Genomic DNA, 20,646 nt, shown 5'->3' on the forward strand with positions numbered 1-20,646 from the left:
GGTAGTTCAGAAGCAGCAGCTACCAGAAGCATTATGTTTCAATCAGTGGCACAGGCCCTGTGGAATATAGGTTCAGGGTTCAAGGAGGTAGTATTCAGAACATGGCTTTTAAAAGTAGACATCTGAAGCATTTCAAACCCTCTTCTATCTCATCTCATCTCCACTACTCTTACTCAACTGAAGGAAAATCCATTTCTCTCTATTATATGGGCCAAGCTGAATTTAATAAAACTGCCCTTGCTGTGCTCAAAGGTGGTTCCTACTGCTAAGATTGGCCAGACACCGCCGTTCAAAGGAAGTGGTTTATTATCTTCTCCATTTAATTTAACTGCACAGCCTTTGGACAAGGCTACTGTAGGAAGAAGAAGCGCAGTTCTTGATTGTGTTAACACTCAAGTGTTAATATTAAGACTGGCAAGTGGAATAGAAAGAGTGCTCCAAGATTCCAAAGTAACATTCAGTGCATTTTCCACTTTACACACTTAGTTATAAGCATGAATTGTAAATAAACTATCATCAATCAGTTCAGTTCAAAATGTATTGTAGCACAACAGCAGTTTTCACCAAGAACTCAATTTAGAAATCAAGCGGAAAAAAAATCAGAGGCTTTTATTGGTATGGTCAAGATATCTTTTTCTACCAATTTTAAATAAGAAACCTATTACATCCTTCTCTGAAGCAGGGACAACTGGAATACAAGATGTGAATGATTTGATTTCCTTGGTGAAGAGTAGAGCTCTTATGCAACCAGAGCAGAAGCTGTGGATGATTCACTAGAGAGGGAGGAAAAGGAGATGTGTTAGGCAGCTCCATCAAAACGAGGCAGTGCAACATCAATAAAACTACATTCAGGCATTTTATGTCAATTGCAGCAGCTCACTCAAACATCCAAGGAAGGGTTAGCCAACACTAAGGAAAAACCTTTCTGGTGGAAACTGCGAATGGTTGGATTACAATCATCACAGTGAGCAATTTGCAAGTTGACTTCAGCAAATCTAATCCAGTATAAACTTTAACAGCACTAACACCTACTGTACCAACTTCTTCCAGTATAACAATACTGTAGCATATAGGCCAGCAATGTTCCTCTGAATTTGTAAGAGTTAAATATTCCACGGCCGTCTATCCCAATTATAGTTAGACTACACTGTCCTTTAAAACAGAATAAAGCTAGAAAATGATACAATCTATTGCCAAATTGGCTGTGTACCAGAGACTTTAGGTCTACTATATCCCAATTTAAACTTTGCTTGCATTAATGCTATGCCTTCCTGTGACATTATAAGCTGGGAAACAAAAAATTGATGCCTACTTTAAGCAAAATGCGTGTACCAGGATTGAGAGCAAATCATACTTACTACTTCCAATTAGGTGGGAGCACTCTCTTGGTCTTGTAGTAGCGAGCCAGCCTATGAATTCTGCTTTCAATCAAAATGAGACGGAACTTGGCATCTTTATCCTTACAACAGAAACAAACAAATCTTTACAACTGCTTTTTGGACAGTAACTAGAAAAACAGGCTTTTATTTACTGAACATCTTATTTATAAGATTTTCTAGAGGCATCATCTCCTGAATAAAGAACTATTCTAAAGCTTGTCATCTTAGAACAAACGTAGGATGGAATACAGCCAACAAGTTACCTTCCGGTTCCTCTCAAGATGCTTACGGACAGCCACAGCTTTCTTGATTAAGTGGTAAAGGTCTTCTGGAAGGTCAGGGGCAAGTCCCTTGGATTTAAGAATCCTTAGAATTTTGTTGCCTGTCACAAAACGAACTTGGGCAACACCATGCGAATCCCTCAGTATTACACCTGAAACAGAGAATTATGCACTTTTCTAGAAATACCAGACAACTCAGTCATATTAATGGTGTTCATTCAGACATCCAAGGAAAAATTAGCAAACGCATAGGAAAAACTCTGGTGGAAACTGCGAATGGTTGCCAAAAATCATCACAGTAAGCAAACTGAGCAAGACAGTGTTCTATACAACTACTGATTTGTATGCCAGCTTAGGTTGTAATCCTATGGTCCCTGGGAGAGTGTGTCAGCGACCATAAGATTAGTCACATCTTCTCTCCAAGAGTGGACAGAGGTCCACCCCTGGTGGAGATCACACCTTGGATTCCCCCTGCAGCTGTTGCAGAAACATCTGTGGCAGTTCTTTCCCAACACCGGAACGGGTCTCTTAGTCCCAGACTTGCCCTGTACCCAGCTACTGATCTCTTGTCCACTGGTTTCAATGGAAGGGAATTAACAAAAAAAATTAAAAATACTCTGAGGGAGAAGAAACAGAAATGCTACTTCTCCCTTTCTTCTGCCCTGCTTGGCTTATGCTAGCTAGCAGGGCTTTGGAATCATGAGATGCTCTGATACTGGAGTGCTCTGCCACAGAAGGTAAGATTGCCCTACCCGTACAACCATCTAATAAGTTAGGCTGAGGCTGTACATTCTCATAATTTTAGCAGTAACAATGGGATTTAAGAGCCATAAAAAACATCAACTTATTTTATGGGTTCTCTTTCTGTTTAATACCTTTAAATACAAATGTAGGCATTAGTAATTCAGTTACACAATAACTAAACAAAACTAAACTCTAAGGCTCCAATCCTATGGATTAGAGAACATGACTTAAAACATATGACTTGTGTTTAACACTGGATCAATTAACAGGTTTAATAACAACCAAATATGGTACATTTTAGTTGGACGTACCAATTTGTGAGGGAGTCAGTCCCTTCTTTGCCAGCTTGTAGATCTGTTCTTTGACATCATCAGAAGTAAGTTTCAGCCACTGTAAGATTTCGATTTTGTGCCACATTAGTTCACACATAGTTTATGATTCCAAAGCACACAACTTACTGACTCAAAACATCTAGACTGAGATTAATACTACTGTGACCATACAGTAAGAACACTTGATATTTCTAATCACATCAGTACAGTTAAACAAAAATGCTACTAAAACAGATTATCTAAGAAGTGGCAAACAGCTCCCTTGCTACATCTTCAGGTACACTCATCTAAACTCTTATTTCTGTTCACCAAAAGGAAAACAGACGTGGGATGTCTTGTAATAGGTCTTTATTTCACTAAAAGGCCACTACTGGATAGTATTAAGGCTTTAAAAGACGTAGACTCATTAAAAACAATACAACAGACAAGGGTTACGTTTCCATAAAGCAAAATGAATTAAACTCCGCTATACCAGAAAATCACTCAGTCAGGTGTGTTTTATTTTCCCATTTGAGCACTGTTTGACTCTGCATCATGAGACTCTTCCTATATTAAGTCAAAACAGAACTATAAACAACTGATGTCAATACTTACTGTGGGCACACTTCGCCTATAAGGCAAGGCTGACTGGGATAAGCCCTTCCTGTTGAAAAAGAAGCAAAATAATGTAAGTGGAAAGATTAGTAATATTTTTAAGCCGTGGCAAACATGCAGCTGGTATCATTACCTGCCATCAAATACTTATCAGCTTCGTACAATAACGAACCAGAGTTACCACCATCCTTGCACTCTCACCACCACATCTCCAACGCATCTCAATGGAATACCACCAATGCCAAAGCCAGAAAACAACAGGTGTATTCCACATTTTAAAAAAAACAAAACACTCGGGGCCCCACAACTTCGGGTTCTATTAGAACCAGCGAAGACATAAGGAACTGGGAGCATGGTGAGTGAGAAAGGAGGAAAAGGTGGCGGAAGCCGTCCCCATCCCCACATTTTTCTTCTTCTTCTTCCCCCTTCCACAGCAGCTCTGGGCGCACAGCTTGCGGCCTTTCCGCGGCCCGCCTCCGGCACCTTTATGAGGCGCTTCGAGAGGCTTTTAGGGAAAATGGCCGGTCCAGAACTAAGGAAGCGGGCAGGGAGCGAGTGATGCGTCCCGTCCCCACGCTCTGACTGCGCAGGACTAGCGAGAAACAGGCCAGCCACGGAACACCGGGGAAGGGGATCTCCGCCCCCAGCCCGCCGCCCAACGCGGCCCCTGAGGACAGGCCGTAGGGCACGCCGCGGCCCCAGCGACGCCCCGTCGAGCTACGAGTGCCGGAGGCCCCCTCCGCTCCGCTCCGCTCCCGCCCCTCCGGCTCCCGCGCCGTCGTCGCCCCCTCCCCGGAGCCCTCACCCCGGAGCGTGCATGCGACCCATGATGGCGGCGAAAAGGAAGAGCAAAGCGAGGCGGCCGCGCGGATCACCCGTTCTCCACGCCGGAAGTGACGTCAACGCGCGGTCGCGGCGGCCCCACGCGCCGTCGTTCCCCTGCTTCCGGTTTTATTTGAGACCTCCATTTTACGCTGTTAGCAACGTAGATCGCTTCGGGTAGAAGGGTGGAAGTGCGGCCAGCGTTTTTGCTTGCGAGTTTGCTGGCTGGGCAGTGCTGGGAATTGTAGGGCTTTTGTCGGTCTAAACATGCATAGGAGTGCGCCCGAAATCTCTTTTAATACTGTTTGAAAAATGCATTTGCTTGAGATACTTGTATATCCTCCTATAGCAGCGATGTCGGGGTCAGACTAAGTGGTCTCATGTTCGTGCTGAGCTAGCATAGTTCGGCAGGAACAGCAATGTAGAGACTTCCCCTGTCAGCAAGCCGAATTGCACAACACAGCCATGATTTTGCCTTTTTGCTTACTGCAAGACTGTATCCTTGTTCTCAAGATAGAATGTCCTATGGCCCATTTCTTGTGCTATAAACAACTGTACCAACTGTAAAACCACAGGAGAGCGGGTGGGAGAAAGGGTCGCTGGTGTGTCATCATCTCTATAAAAGTAATGTGTGGCTATGCCTCGGGGCTTTTGGCTCTTTGGAAGTGATTCCAGCCTTAAGCCCGCGCGTTAAATAAAAAATACTCATTTTTCTTTACTCCGTGGTCTTTCTGACTCTGATTTCTGCTACACTCCCAAGAACTTTTTCTGCTGTCAGTATCTCGGTAACATGTGCGGTGTACTATTGCAGCGGACACCGGTTTCTCTGACCCCCGGTAAAGATGGCACAGGTGGCAGCTCGTCAAACCTCTGTCAGGACGTCGTAAGCAGCTATCAACCGAAGTCACAAAGCAGGCCGGCTGTGTTCCTCAAGTCGACCTGAAATAGCGCGGAAGGTGGACGGGTATTAGCAGCGGATTGCCACACCTTTCTCACTCTCAGCCTTCTCCTGCCTGCACTATCTGGGTTAAGTAGGAGGCTCCTATAGACTTTATTTGCATTTGCGTAGAGCTAAAGAAAAATCAAAACTCCAAACGTCTTCGTTCTCGTTTCCTCACGCAGTGAGACCTGTTCTGGAATGAGCACGAATTTTTGTCTTTGTTTCTACATTTTGGAGGGAGATGTTAGGGGGAATAACACGCTGCTGCCAAATAACTGCAAGTTGTGGAATTCTCCATTATCTCCCCTCAGCAGCAGTTTCTTTCTTAACGAGAACCAAAAATGGCGTCAAAAATAACCAGCAAGTATCGTCTGCAGAGAAAGGGTTTGTCGGCCCCTGGCACTGACCGCCAAGAAATACGTCAAAGCAGAAGGCTACTGGATACCACAACTCTTCCATCATACGCTGGTGCCACAGTCACAGACGGGTTCTCAGCGTCGCTAAGAGACAGCCAGCTGTTTGATACTGCACACTTGGTTTAATGAAGTTTCGTTTTGCCCACCAGCAGCTTTAAAGAATCAGTGTTTTCTTTCCAGCGTTCTTTTCCTCCTTTACATAGGGAATTTTCTCAACTATCCGCCTGCCCATTATCCAGCCTTTCCAAATCTGGTGCCCTCCAGACGTGTTGGACTAAAACTCCCAGCAAAGCTGGCTGGGGGATTCTGAGAGTTTTATCCAATTTATCTGGAGAGCGCCAGCTTTGGAGGGCTGAAGATACACATAACATAAGAAGAGCCGTGCTGGATCAGACCAAGGGTCCATCTAGTCCAGCATTCTGTTCACAGTGGTCAACCAGCTACTACACACAAGAAACCCACAAGTAGGCAATGAATGTAACAGTACCCTCCTATCCATGTTCCCCAGAAACTGGTGCACATAGGCATGCTGCTTCTGATACTGGAGGTAGCATATACCCATCAGGACTAGTAGCGACCAATAGCCTCCAGAAATTTGTCTAACCCCCTTTTAAAGCCATCCAAATTGGTGGCCATCATCACGTCTTGTGGTAGTGAATTCCATAGTTTGGCTATGTGCTGTGTGAAGAAGTACTTTTTATCTGGCCTGAATCACCCACCAATCAGCTTCACGGGATGACCCTAGGTTCTAGTATTATGAAAGAGGGAAAAGTCTCCCTATCCACATTCTCCACACTGTGCATAATTTTGTACACTTGTGATGCCTCCCCTTATATGCCTTTTTTCCAAGCAAAACAATCCTGGCTGTTGTAATCTTCATAGGGAAGTTGCTCCAGCCCATTTTAGTTCCCTTTTGGGTACTTTTTCCAGCTCTACAATATATTTTTTTAGATGTGACCAGAACTGTATACAGTATTCTAAGGGTAGTTGCATCAATGATTTATATAAGGACAGTATGATATTGGCAGTTTTATTCTCAATTCCTTTCCTAATTATGTCCAACATGGAGTTTGCCTTCTTAACAGCGGCTGCTCACTGGGTTGACATTTTCATCAAACTGTCCACCATAACCCCAAGATTTCTTTCTTGATTGGTCTCTGCTAGCTCAGATCCCATCAGGTTATACTTGAAGCTGGGATTTCCCCCCCAACGTGCATCACTTTACAGTTGCTTACATTGATCCCCATTTGCCATTTAGAGGCCCATTCAGTTTGGAGAGATCCTTTTGGAACTCCTCACAATCTTTGCTTTAATCACCCTAAATAATTTAGTATCATAGGCAAACTTGGCTACTTCACTACTCACTCCTAATTCCAGATCATTTATGAACAAGTAGAAAGCATTGATCCTAATACAGATCCCTGTGCGACCTCACTATTTACTTCCCTCCATTGGGAGAATTTACCATTTATTCCTACTCTCCGCTTTCTGTTCTTTAACCAGTTACTGATCCCCAAGAAGACCTCTCCTCTTATTCCATGGCTGCTAAGTTTGCTCAGGAGTCTTTGGTGAGGGACTTTGTCAAAAGTCTTTTGGAAATCCAAGTAAACGACTGGCGGATGACCCCGTTCTACATGTTTATTGTCACCCTCAAAGAACTCTAAAAGGTTAGTGAGACAGGACTTACCTTTGTGGAAGCTATGTTGATTCTTTTTCAGCAGAGTCTGTCCTTCTATATGCTTACTAATTTTATCCTTAATAATGCTTTCAACCAATTTTCCCAGAACAGACGTTAAGCTAACCGGCCTGTAATTTTCTGGTTACAGACTTTTATCCAGTCTGTCAAAGAAGGGTATGTTGCACAACAGTCAGCATACTGTTGGGAAGCAATGGCAAAACTTTTCTCTGCTGAAGGATTGAAAGCCAATTACATTTTAGATGCTGCCACACTAGTGTTGTTTCTAGGTTAGGCTTTTATGGCGCGACCACTCTGCCTCATTCACAGACCTTTACTGGGGGGGCGGGGGGGATGGGAGGAGATTCTGGACAATGGCTTCAATTTGCGGTATATAAATGTATTAAATAAATTGTATCCCGTTTTTCTCACTGCTTCTTTCTTACCAGAAAAGAATCAATTGAGACTACAATTCTATACCAGCTTACTTGGGAGTAATCCCTATTGAAAATGGGACATACTTCTGAGTAGACATGCAGGATTGCACTGTTTGGAGAAATGATGGAATAGCTGCACAATGTCTTTTGATTGTTAGGGTGCTTTCGGTTGGAGGGATCCTAGCGCTACCACTCAAAATACATTGTGTAGCTATTTTTTCCCCTTTTTAATGGATTTTCCACAGTAGCATTGTGTGTATGTGAAGTTGTTCGGCCACAGCAACAGCTGTAAGGTCACTTCTTCATAGAAGCTGCGTTCAGTACTATAATTATGACGTAGCTATGATGCAGGTGAGTTGTATCATACAACTTGGAATGTGTAGCTGGGGACTCTGAAGAACTAAGCTCAAGCATTCAGGATGATGAATTGGTCAGAACTGCTTCCCTGCATGATAATAGGTTAAAGCAGTATATAGGAGCTCTACACCACAGATGCCCTACTCAGATGTCAGCAAAGAATTAACACCACAAATTCATTTATGCTGCTCCTCAGCCAAAAAAGGCTCCAGGGCAACTTAAAACCAATCAGCAAAAATGAGGTGGTAGCTGCAATATATGGAAGTGGTTTCCATTTTATCTACTTTTCTTACAGGTGATCCATCAGGAATTGGGAGTCTTCACTTGTAATCTATGCTAGACACAAAATCAATCTATATTTTGTCAATGCTTGCACTAGAAAAACAGTACCCAGACATATAAAACTATTTGCAGAACAGATTTGCAGGTGGGGCTCTTTGAACCTCTATTAAACAAGTATCGATGAGGAGTGTGAAGAGTACTGGAGGTCATACACATGGATGAAGGCTAGGAGAAGCTCAACAATTAATGTGGCTCCAGTCTGTGCAAAAATGACTAGTTTCCCCCCTACCATTGACTTTAACATATTTTTTCCAACAGACTTGGCAATAATGGTTGCTTTTCCTGGTTTTAGCTGCAAAGGCTAGTCTGGGCTCCTGGGAGGCAAACAAGTCAGTACTTGCTGAAGAATTGTGAGCTATAGTGAAATGAGGAAACTTTGTATTTTCTGGATGGTTCACTCTTTCTAAGGGTTTGTGCTGTATAACCACTGTTTCTAGAACATGCAGTGCCTGCGAGTTTTTATTTTATTTATTTATTTCATTTCTATACCGCCCAATAGCCGAAACTCTCTGGGCGGTTCACAAAAATTAAAACCAAACAACACACAATAAAACAATTTAAAATATATAGAACATTAAAACCACAATATAACAATACAACCAACAATAAAACCTAGCAGCAGTGCAGGAGTTTAAAATACAGATTTAAAACAACAAAGATAAAAATTTAGAAAGCTAAAATGCTAAAATGCCTGGGAAAATAAAAAGGTCTTCACCTGGCGCCGAAAGGAATACAATGTAGGTGCCAGGCGAACCTCACTAGGGAGCTCATTCCAGAGCCGGGGTGCCACAACAAAAAAAGCCCTCCTCCTAGTAGCCACCTGCCTCACTTCCTTTGGCAGGGGCTCACGGAGAAGGGCCGCTGACGATGATCTTAAGGTCTGGGCAGGCACATATGGGAGGAGGCGATCCTTCAGGTAACCTGGCCCCAAGCCGTTAAGGGCTTTGAATGTTAACACCAGCACTTTGAATCGGGCCCGGAAATGGACTGGCAGCCAGTGCAGCTGGAAAAGTACTGGCGTAATATGAGCTCGCAGGCCAGTCCCTGTTAACAATCTTGTTGCCCTATTTTGGACCAGCTGAAGTTTCCGGACTGTTTTCAAAGGCAGCCCCACGTATAACGCATTGCAGTAATCCAGACGAGAAGTTATCAGAGCATGGATAACTGTAGCTAGGCTATCTCTGTTCAGATAAGGGCGTAGTTGGTATACCAGCCGAAGCTGATAAAAAGTGCTCCGTGCCACTGAGTTCACCTGTGCCTCAAGTGGCAGTTCTGGATCCAAGAGCACCCCCAAACTACGAACCTGATCCTTTAGGGGGAGTGCAACCCCCTCCAGAACAGGTTGAATATCACCTAGCCAGGCAGACGAACCACCCACTAACAGTACCTCCGTCTTGTCTGGATTGAGTTTCAGTTTATTGGCCCTCATCCAGTCCATTACTGTGCCCAGGCACTGATTCAGAACAGCCACTGCCTCACCTGGTTTTGATGAGAAAGAGGTAGAGCTGGGTCATCCGCATATTGATGGCACCTCAGCCCACACCTCCAGATAACCTCCCCCAGCGGTTTCATATAGGTGTTAAACAGCATGGGGGATAAAATAGAGCCCTGTGGAACCCCATGGCACAATTGCCATGGCACAGAGCAATAATCCCCCAGCACCACCTTCTGGAATCGGCCATCCAAGTAGGAGCGGAACCACTGTAGTGCAGTGCCTCCAACTCCTAACCCAGACAACCTATCCAGAAGGATACCATGGTCGATGGTATCGAAAGCCGCTGAGAGGTCCAGGAGAATCAACAGGGTCGCACTCCCCCTGTCCCTCTCCCGGCAGAGGTCATCCCACAGGGCGACCAAGGCAGTTTCTGTTCCAAAACCAGGCCTGAAGCCCGATTGAAACGGATCTAGATAATCCGTTTCATTCAAGAGTGCCTGGAGCTGTCCTACAACCACCCGCTCAAGCACCTTGCCCAGGAAGGGGATGTTGGCCACTGGCCTATAATTGTTAACATCCTCTGGGTCCAGGTTAGGCTTTTTCAGGAGTGGTCTAATTACTGCCTCTTTTAAAGCGGCGGGCACCACTCCCTCTCTCAAGGAGGAATTTACAACCACCTGGACCTAGCCAGGTGGAAGAGTTTTGCACTTCAAAATACACATGACAATAACTCAACAGATACAAATGTGTTAATAGTGAAGGATGGAGAACTTAAGATTTGCTAAACCAATGGACAATAGATTGCTTTATTTCTATATTATTTTTTTGCCTTGTCACACACACACTGGTATATTTGGAGAAAAAGAAGCAACACGGTCTTTATTCCAGAATAGTGTTTAATGTAATTGTACGACAGTTATGGAGTCACATTTAACCCATATATTATGGGTTAGGATATTGATAGAAATACTGTACATCCTTATTAGCTATCAGTGTAATATAACTGAAGTATTTGGTTCTTAAAGATAAATAGACAAATAAAGGCAAATGTCTACATTTGCTCCCAATGCATTTCATTATCTATAAACCTTTGCCATCTTTTAGTCACAGTATGAGAGTACAAAGCATAGAAGGAAAATTAAATTCCTATGGATGATGAGAATGATGCAGTATGGCCTGAATATTTTTCCTCCATTTCACATGCCATTGGCTACAATCTAAAACAGACATAAGCCCATTGATATCAATGGACTTACACATACATAACTCTGAATTAGACTGTGGCCATATTCTACAAATACCAGAAATAAAATTTCTTCAATTTGAAAGCTGCACTGTATAGTATCCTAGAAGAAGAAGTCAGGTTTAAGGCAAGATACAAAGATTTCTACACCATTTTAATTTTAAAAATAGAGAAATATCAAAGATCACTCATGCTTTTATATATATGTGAAGATCATAAAAAGGCAGCAGTATTAAAAAAAACTTCAGTGCAAAGTCGTAGCCAGGTTATTTAGTACAGAAAATGTGGAGGTCATTTTTCTTACAGCAAGACGCTTTCCTCAAAATGTCAAACTAAATGTACATAGACACAAATGTATTTTAGGCGTAGTCCATATGTGATGCATAAAATGTTATTTGATTAACAAAGTATAAAAATGCCATGAGACCACACTTTAAAAACATCTATTAGTGAAGTGTTTAATTTTATCCCAATTATTCCCTCCTCCCCTTTTGTGTATGTCAGGTTTAATACACAGATTTTTTTCTAAAAGTGAATAGTTATGTTTTGTTTGTATATCACTTTGCTATAAATAATTCAAAACAGATGCAAAATTGATGTTGCTCCCCTGCTATTTTTATTTTATTGAACTTGTTTTTTTTAAGCATCTACCTGAAGATTCTTAATGTGTATTTTATTTTGAAAAGTGGTGGAAGTGGGCAAAGGCACAGGTATGAGCTACAAAGGATACTGGCAAATGTTACCATAAGGTACAGCGCATACACTAACCAACAACCAGCCAAAAGTTGCAGTTGCAAACCACTGTTATTAAAAGTATCTTTTAAATCTCTAGTTTTGTGCTGTAAAATAGTGTGCTCTACTAACAGACTGCAAAAAGCAGTACATATTGCTTTCAGTTATTTTAATGGAACGTTTCATAAAAACGGTAGTCGGCTTTCCTGTGTGTAAATTAATTATGTTTCAGCTGATGGAACGGAATGCATCTCAAAAAGCATCAAGTGAGCAGGAAATACAATCTAGTTAGTTTATTCTATTTACTATATAGGTTATTACTTACATATTTAACATATTATAGCTAATAAAACCAAGGTGTTTTTTTTTAATGTTAAGTAGCTTCTGTTAGACACAATGCAGTTTTAACACTGAGAAATATTCCAAGGTTTTATTGTACAATTGGACCACGGACATTTTAGGCACCAAAAATGTATGTCCACTTTCATATTACACTTTGTTATACTGGGTTTGAAAGCAGGGACTTCACTATATTTTAGGGAAAATAAATTAGATTATGTTTTAGTTTAGTTTCCCAGCAATAAAGATTGTCATTATCTACCATAATCTCATTTAACATTGCGTTATTTTGCTTTAACCTCATTGTCATGGACAATTGAGAGACTGTATCCCTGTCATCTTTATTCAAAAGTATTTGGGCTTCAGCATTAAACATATTGTGCAATTTAAACACTCTAGCTACATTAGCTAATTTTTAAATTGGAGTTAGTAAATTGCATTTACATTCAACTATCCCTAAGTATCACAGAAATGTACAAAATTAGAATAAAATTAGAATCGGGATTTAGGGCACAATTCATAAAGGGCTGGTGCAGAGCATCTTCCACACATTTCAGTAACGACAAGCCCATTTTCATTGAAATGAATAGAATGCTTAGTGGATTACTCTCTTAATTCTCATGGAAATTACATCTCTAAATCTAGCTCAAGCTGTCACTGTAAATTTCACCATCCAACTTTTCTAGTGCAACTTATTCTCAACCAGTAACTGATACTATGGCCTTCTACTACTTAAAGTAAATATTTCAATCATATGGAACTGATGAGTATTTTGACTTATCTGTGACTTCTACATGAGATCTGGAAACTGAACCTCAAATCCTTACCAATTAATCCATATTTACTTTCTGGAAATAGATGTGCTTCGTAGCAAACCATGGCATAAAACTACTTGAGTATTCATCCATACAATATTTTCAGTTCATCAAGATATTATTTATGGACACACATAAAAAGTCAAAATAAACCAGAGAAACATTCAAAATTTGTGCCATTTAAATTTGATCTAAAGAAGCAGAATAAATTTAAGGGGAAAATGTTATATAATTTAGAGAGAGAGCCACATGAACTAACATTAATTTTAAAAGGGCTGGATAAAAAAGCATGTTAACCCTTGATCAATGCTAAATGTTTTTAAATATCAGAAATGAGGTATAAGAAGCAGCTGAATGATAAAATAAGGCACCATTATTTATAACTTCATGGCACTCATTCTGATAATAACTTCAATGAGTTTTAATAAGTCCTAGGGCTACATGTGATTAGGAGTTTTCCAAGCTGCCTGTTCAATACTCCCTTTTGACAGTCTGGGCAATCTTTTTTTACCTTGATAATTTTTTTAACATGGTGCTGCATCTCAGGACAGCAGAAGTATAAAGCAAGCTTGCAATATATCAAAGGGCAAGCAATTCAAATGTGACTGGATTGAATCTATGAAAAACACCCCTCAGATTTAAGTTGGAACATCTAGTCAAGTTTTAGAACTTCATTATCCACATATTAAATTTATACAATTTACATCAATGCTTAGATATTATTACAGTAAAAGCGTAAAGCAGAGATGGTTTGCCAGAAGAAGTCCTGTTTAAAATTTGTGAAGGCTGGTCCAACTGTAATCTGCTGAATTGCAGTGTCTTATGCTAAAGTGTGTGAGTTCTCTTCAAGTAGTGACCAAATACAAATGGAGTTGTGATTATTCAATTCTATTCTTCTTTTCACCTCTATATCAGGTTCACAAATATGGTGCAGCAGCAAGCCGGTACCAGTTGACAGTCTCCTTATTCAAGTTAAAATCCTTTAATGAAAGAGTGACACCGCCCAGGAAGAAGTTCTCACGTAGTGATTCAGCACTGAGTACGCTTAGCTGCAGTTCCCTTTGCTTTAGTGTTTCTTTGCTATATCCACTGTACACAAGCTGTAAAACAATAGTATTTCAGAAGTATTGAAAGCCAAGGAAGTTTATTTCTAAAATATGTAGGGTTAAGTGAGAAAAAAAAATGGTTGCAGAGAAGAACAGATCTAAAGATTCCTGTATTTTCTAGTCCTAGGCTTTACACCATCTGCTGAGCCTCTGCCTCAGTCTACCATATGGAAGATAGGTATATGGTACTTTGACATTAATGCAAGGTTTTCAGTATTTGTATAGCTCATTGAGAATATGCCAAAGCAATCCAAAGGTTTTTTTTAAACAACAACAACAACAACAACAACATGATCCTTATTTCATCCATTCAGAGCTCCACAAGAGTGGTGTCAATGCCTATAACAAAGTCTTTTGATTTATACTGGAATATGCTTATCAACATATGTTCAAAAGATTTCACTCACTTTCTGAATTAGTGTATGTACTTTAGGGGGCAGTAGTTTAATTACTGATGAAAGATAGAAAGGGACAGTTTCAGTGTATTGACAAGTCACTGCTTTCCATGCATACACAGGATCTGTTATAATTTGTAAGAGAGTATCAAGTGTTAATGCTAGTTCACCTACATCTTCATCCTCTAGGATTACAACAACAGACTTAATCCCTGGAGGAGAAATTATCATGTGGAATATCTGTACACACATCCAGATTAATCCATAAACAAGGCTGCCCAATTTGCATACTTCAGGAAGCTATGAATGTATGGTTTTAGACCGCAAAATTTCCACATCTGTCCATCCATCCACCCACTTATCTATATTATTATTACTACTACTACTGCTACATTTCTATACTGCCCCATAGCTGAAGCTCTCAGTTTACAAAAGTTAAAACATGAAAATACAATATACGAAGTTTAAAGATCTTTTACATAAAAACATACGGACAATATATACAAACAACATATAGCTAAAAACAACTTTGAACTAAAAACAATTTTTAAAAAATCCAACAATAAAACACAGCTTAAAACAACACAGCTTAAAAACAGTATACAAACGTCAGCAAAGGAAAAAGAGTTCTAAAAAGGGAAGGCCTGTTAGAATAATACGAGTCTTCAAGGCCTGCTTAAAAAGGTCAGCAGGTGCCTTTCAATGGGCAGCTCATTCCATAACTGGGGGGCAGCAAAGGAAAAGGTCCTCTTGCATGTGGCTGCCAGTCTCACATTAGGCAGCCGCAGCAGATGGCCCTCAGAGGACTGAAGGTGGCAGACTGGGACGTAGGGGAGAAGGCGCTCCTTAGGATACCTTGAACTTAAACCATGTAAGGCTTTAAAGGTAAGAACCAGCAGTTTATATTTTGCTTGGAAACAAACTGGCAGCCAAGGTAAAGATTTTAAAATCAGTGTAATATGGTCTCCACAGGATGTCCCAGAGACCAACCTGGCTGCCATATTTTGTACCAGTTGGAGTTTCCGAACTAAATATAAAGGCAGCCCCAAGTAGAGCGCATTGCAGAAATCAAGCCTAGAGGTTACTAGCACATGCACCACCATTACCAGGTCCACATGTTCCAGGAATGGGCATAGCTGGCGTATCCACCAAAGTTGATAACAGGCATTTCTCACCGTTGCCTCCACCTGGAGTGCCAGGAGCAGGGTTGGGTCAAGAAGCACCACCAAGCTACGAACATGTTCCTTCAGGGGGAGTGCAACCCCATCCAGAACTGGTTGGCATACCTAAATACCTGAATTAGGACCCTTCTCAATGAGCACCTGTGTCTTGCCTGGATTCAACTTCAGCTTGTTCTCCCTCATCCAGCCCGTTACCGACTTCAGGCAGTCATTTAGAGGAGTCATACCTTCCTTGGATGAAGATGTTAAGGAGAAATAGGCTTGGATGTCATCAGCATACTGATAACAATCAGCCCCAACTCTCCTGATGATCTCTCCCAGTGGTTTCATGTAGATATTAAACAGCATCGGGGATAGAATGGAGGCCTGAGGGACTCCACATAATAGTTCCTTTTTTGAGGACCAACTATCCCCGAGCGACAGCATCTGGAACCGTCTTAAGACAAAGGAACCACCGCAGAGCAGTGCCCCCAACTCCCTCAGGCGATCCAGAAGGATACCATGGTTGATGGTATCGAATGCCACTGAGAGATCCAAAAGCATCAACAGGGATGGACTCTCCCTATCGATTCCCAGGCGAAGATCATCCACCAAGGTGACCATGGCAGTCTTAACTCTGTATACCTGTCTGAAGCTGGTTTGAAATGGATCCAGTTAATCAGTTTCATCCAAGACTGCTTGGAGCTGAATGGACACCACCTTCTCAACTACCTTGCCCCAAAATGGTAAATTACTTACTGGCCTATAATTATTGAAGTCTAGAGGATCAAGGGAAGGCTTCTTCAGAAACGGCCAAATAATTGCTTCTTTCAGACATGATGGAAAATTACCTTCCCTTAGGGAGGCATTAATAATATTCAGCAAAAATTGCTTTACCATCTCCCCTCCCTGGACTACAAGTCAGGATGGGCAGGGATTGAGGGGGCAAGTTGTCTTTTTGACCAAACCATGCAGCTTGTCCTCATCATGAGGAGTCACAAGCCTGAAAATAATATTAGACTAAAAATGATGTAGCCAGCCACTGGGTGGTTTGCAATGTTGTCAAGGATGTTCACAAATATACTACCTTTTGTGCCTGAATGCATTTGGCACTAGCAACTTTCGCTTGCTGTGCTTTTTAAAGAAAAGTCAAAGGTCAGGTTCTAGTGACAGGAAGAGTTATATGCTGTTGGGTGGGCTGGGTGGGGGCAGGCTGAGGCCTGAAAAGAAGTCCCAGGAAATATGGGAACTAATGGATAAGGGGTTTAAAGGCAGTGTGGCCAAAGAAAAGGAGTTGAGTGGGCTAAGAAGCAGGGACCTGATGGAAGAATATATGTAGAATTGCAGTTAGGAGCAGTCAAGAAAAGCTGGGGTGGGGGTGGGAGAGACTTCAAACAGAGTATAGGGCGAGGAAGGAACTCTGTGGTGTTGACAAGTGAGAGGTGTCATCAAGGCAGAGAACAATTTTACATAGTTAATTTGACTATTCTCTACTGAAAGTGAACATGACGTGTATAATATTACTTTAAAATTGACTTGCAAAGTTCGTTCCAGCCCATCTCATAGCCCATTGTTTTACTGTAACATTGAGCTGCATGCCTAGCTTCTCTGAACAGTAGGTTGAGGAACCCTCAGACTGTTTCACCTGTTAGGTCTGGGCATTATGGATTTGCTTTAAAAGCTACTGAACATTCTACACAGCTTGGTATTTAAACTTACCATTTCATTGAATGTTGGATTTCTAGTTTTTCGTGATATTTTGGTTTTCCGTTTAGATGTTTTATGTATGTCTGGAAGCAAGTATGTTTTCACATATGGATTTGGGTCTGCACCATCATCAGTAACCTAAGAACAAAAAACAAAAACAAAACCCCAATAACTACCCACGTTCAAACAAAGCAACGGGATACTGGAGTTTGTTTCAAGTAAACAGGAGTTCTTCAATTCCTTGAAAAATAACTGTCTTGATACCGATACTGAAAACAAACCAGAATGTACTATCTCCAGAATATATTACAAGCAATCATACGCTCTTTCCAGTATGACTGAAAACTCATTTTTGAACTTACCAGATCTTTAATGTGCATCACCATGATAAACAGAGTGCTGTTTCTATAGGAGATGGACAACTTAACTTCTCCTCCTACTTTGCCTGAGGTAGGACTTGAAGGGCTTATATCTAAAAAAACAAGTAAAATTACATTTTCCCCATACAATAGGCAAGTGGATATGTTCCACTTTAAGGGACATCATGCAATGTGATGTTACTATCAGAGAAGAATCTAATAGACTGTAATCAAGGACATAGCTATAAAATAGGCCTGGGTCAACAGGACTGGACAAATAATGCCTACCCTATTAGGATACCAAATTCACCTCTCCTCCATCAAAACCTTTAACTACTTTATACAAGCTTTTTGTGGTTTAACAATGTTTCAAAGAGATGAAATTACAGATAAACCTAGAAAGAAGACATTTATTTATACTAATATTTGAGTGAAAAAGTTATGTTCTATTAGCAAAAAGAATTTGCAAAGGGAGAAATATGACATTTATTGAAATGTACTTTTTTTTTTTTTTACTATATTGAACATATGATACAGAAAGACTATGAAAAGATAGACAAGGAGGGCTACACCTGTCCACACAAAAGAAAGCATAAAAAAGAGAAAACAATCCACAGAGGTAGGGAAAAAAGGCAAAATTATTGAAAATTTTTAAAAAAATCTGACATGTGCAGTTCAGGGAAACTTAAAACAGGTTAAAAAATCAATATTAATATTAAAACTCATTCTTTGGAATTCTTGGTTTGTCAACTAGGAGGAACAGGGAAACGGAATGTTTTTTGAAAGTTTTGTTTCATTTGTATACATACAAGTTCAATACAACCGTTTTCCTGCCTCCATGGATTCTTTTCTGCTTTTTTGTGCTTGCTAGAATTGTTCTAGTTACAGAGATCCAGGTTGCTGTCCTTCCTTTAAAAACAATATTCTTACCTGGACACTTAGCTATTCCATCAATTCCTTCAGCTTTTTCATCACGGAGTAAGGGATGGAAGAAAGTATAAACAAGATCACACTGGATTTGGAAAGACAAAATGTTATTGTAAGCTGAGTGTACCCAACATAAAGAGTGAAAGTAATGACATTCATGTAGTTTGTAGAATCACCTCTGATACATCTGTTGATGCATTCATTAAACTTTGTATGTAGCTGTTCAGCTCTATTTTTCTCTTGGCCGCTACATCCTTTATGTGAGTTCTTCCCAGAACCATCTTATTAGGAAAGCTGCAATATAGATAAAGTGAACACAGATAGTAGTAGTTAATGGCAACATACAATATATGCCTTTCACTGAAGCAAGAAGTCAATACTTCAATGTTAACAGATATATATCAAATACCAGTATAATCTATGAGTCAGTCGAAAAGGTTGAGATGTCTTACAACAGAGTTGCAGGAACACCGCTAACCATATTGCCACCTCTCTAGTAATTGCTACTATATAAAGAATACTCAAGTGTAAGATAACATGGAAATGCAAGTGCTCTAAGTACCACTTTTAAAATCTTTGTTATTTCTTTCCCCATTCCCATTTGTAAAATCACCGACAGCAGATGTTCAAGCATCAGCAGCTGTTATAGACAGTTTCCAAAAGGAAATGAAAAATAAAAAGAAATTCCCATGTGTATGTATCCCTCAGGAGAATTGGATGCACAACAATTGCTAGTTATTACTAGGCAGAGAGAAACGTCTTTGTTTTCACACATTATGTGAAGGTCCTTGTAGTTAGTTCTGTATGGCATCCTCAATGTCCATGCCCTTTGCTTAAGTATGTCAGAAAAAGTGGGTATTGATCTCTGGCCAGGAGTGACATTTAGATTAATTTCAAAATATGTTTTTTTGCTTGGTTAGAGAAGACTTGTAAAACACTGTTTCAGGGAGCAGCTGTTACTTTAAAAAGGTATGCAAAACAGGACCTGAGATACTGAAATATGTGAAGGTTTCAGATATATGAACTGCAGTGACAGAAGCAATACCATTCTCCTTTGTTATAACTGTTTCTGAAGGAAGGCATCAAAGTGTTGTATGCCCACAGCAAAGCTCCTGGAATGAAAATTATGGGTGCCACAAACAAAGGAGAAACATGTTTCATGAAGGCTTACATTTACACTTCATTTGTGGATGATCCCATGAAGCCAGCTTCAGATCACAGGAAAGGGCTATTGCTGAGTGGCAGGGCATTCACTTTGCATACATACGGTCCCAGGTACAGTCTTTGGCATGTCCATTTAAAACATTCTCAAGTCACAGATGCAAAACATAGACCCAGTTTGCATGTTGTCAACAACCACAGTTTGTTAACCCTGGGTTGTTGAAAGTGCCATGGGTTCAAACCCTGGGTTGTTCATCCTCCTACAACCCAGAGTTCAGAGGTCATAATCAACAACCCAGGGAGACAGCATCTCTGGATTTATAGCAGTCGGAGCACACATGCAGGAACCAGTATGCATGCTTGGTCCTGCTGCATTGTTGACAATGTGTGAACACAGGAAATTATGTCCAACAGAGAGAAAAATCGCTGTTGGAACACAGGAAAATTCAGTGGATTCCATTTTAAAGTTCCAAATCCCCTTGCTTAAACACGCACGCACACGTTTCAGGAACATACCCTGGTAATTTCCAAAGAGGAAATAAGATACCAAGCTTGTTGTGGAATTCTTGGAATTCATCAAATGTCCGAAAAACAAATGTAGGTTCATTTTGCCCCTCTCTTAAAACTCTGACCACATAGATCTGCCAAATCAGAAAGCAAACACTTTAGCAATTAAAAACAACAACTCAATTCTCTACTGTATCCATTTCCCATTACCCAATGAAGAAAAGCAAAGGGTCTCAGCACTGAGAATAATGTTTTCAATATTATTGCATTGCAATTGTATTTACAGGCTTCCCTTTCCTCAGGATTATAGTTCTTCTAGGTTCTAACAGAACTTTTCAGGGAGGACAGGAAAGCTATGTCCATTAATGAGATGAACAGCAACAACAGGGTACAGGCCTGTTTTCAAGGCAGTCACTGGTTTCATGTTGGTTGTGATAGGGG

At 40.8% G+C, this 20,646-nt stretch overlaps 2 protein-coding genes and 1 non-coding gene across 3 annotated transcripts in view; all 3 read right to left on the reverse strand.

Annotated features, from left to right (window-relative positions):
- Positions 1-594: 594 nt before the first annotated feature.
- Positions 595-4,214, reverse strand: RPS13 (ribosomal protein S13). The gene is made up of 6 exons (XM_084855028.1): positions 4,136-4,214; positions 3,331-3,379; positions 2,716-2,794; positions 1,643-1,812; positions 1,359-1,459; positions 595-773 (listed from the first exon to the last, which is right to left on the reverse strand). Exons 1-6 carry the CDS (start codon positions 4,156-4,158, stop codon positions 740-742), a joined length of 456 nt encoding a protein of 151 aa, XP_084711154.1. The 5' UTR covers positions 4,159-4,214; the 3' UTR covers positions 595-739.
- Positions 877-968, reverse strand: LOC146357753 (small nucleolar RNA SNORD14). Its single transcript, XR_014787092.1, has one exon. It is a non-coding gene; the product is annotated as a small nucleolar RNA SNORD14 (small nucleolar RNA).
- Positions 4,215-10,632: 6,418 nt separating the features above from the next.
- Positions 10,633-20,646, reverse strand: part of PIK3C2A (phosphatidylinositol-4-phosphate 3-kinase catalytic subunit type 2 alpha) — a 78,115-nt gene continuing 68,101 nt past the window's right edge. Inside the window, exons 28-33 of the mRNA XM_084855030.1 lie at positions 20,215-20,339; positions 18,714-18,831; positions 18,541-18,622; positions 17,614-17,723; positions 17,264-17,389; positions 10,633-13,983 (exon numbers count right to left, since the gene is read on the reverse strand). Coding sequence (XP_084711156.1) covers positions 13,801-13,983; positions 17,264-17,389; positions 17,614-17,723; positions 18,541-18,622; positions 18,714-18,831; positions 20,215-20,339 — 744 coding nt within the window. The 3' untranslated portion in view covers positions 10,633-13,800. The remainder of the gene's footprint in view (positions 13,984-17,263; positions 17,390-17,613; positions 17,724-18,540; positions 18,623-18,713; positions 18,832-20,214; positions 20,340-20,646) is intronic.

The sequence above is a fragment of the Heloderma suspectum genome, chromosome 1, assembly GCF_057233095.1.
Source record: "Heloderma suspectum isolate Gila_16-S chromosome 1, 16-S_ref, whole genome shotgun sequence".
Lineage (NCBI taxonomy): Eukaryota > Metazoa > Chordata > Lepidosauria > Squamata > Helodermatidae > Heloderma > Heloderma suspectum.

Bases quoted from the DNA above. Each gene is read 5' to 3' on its own strand.
- RPS13 (XM_084855028.1), bottom strand. From the start codon at position 4,158: ATGGGTCGCATGCACGCTCCGGG. The intron at 1,460-1,642 runs GTAACTTGTTGG...TTCTGTTGTAAG, and splicing joins ATCTTGAGAGGAACCGGAAG to GATAAAGATGCCAAGTTCCG. The intron at 774-1,358 runs GTAAGTATGATT...CTCCCTCTCTAG, and splicing joins CTCCCACCTAATTGGAAGTA to TGAATCATCCACAGCTTCTG.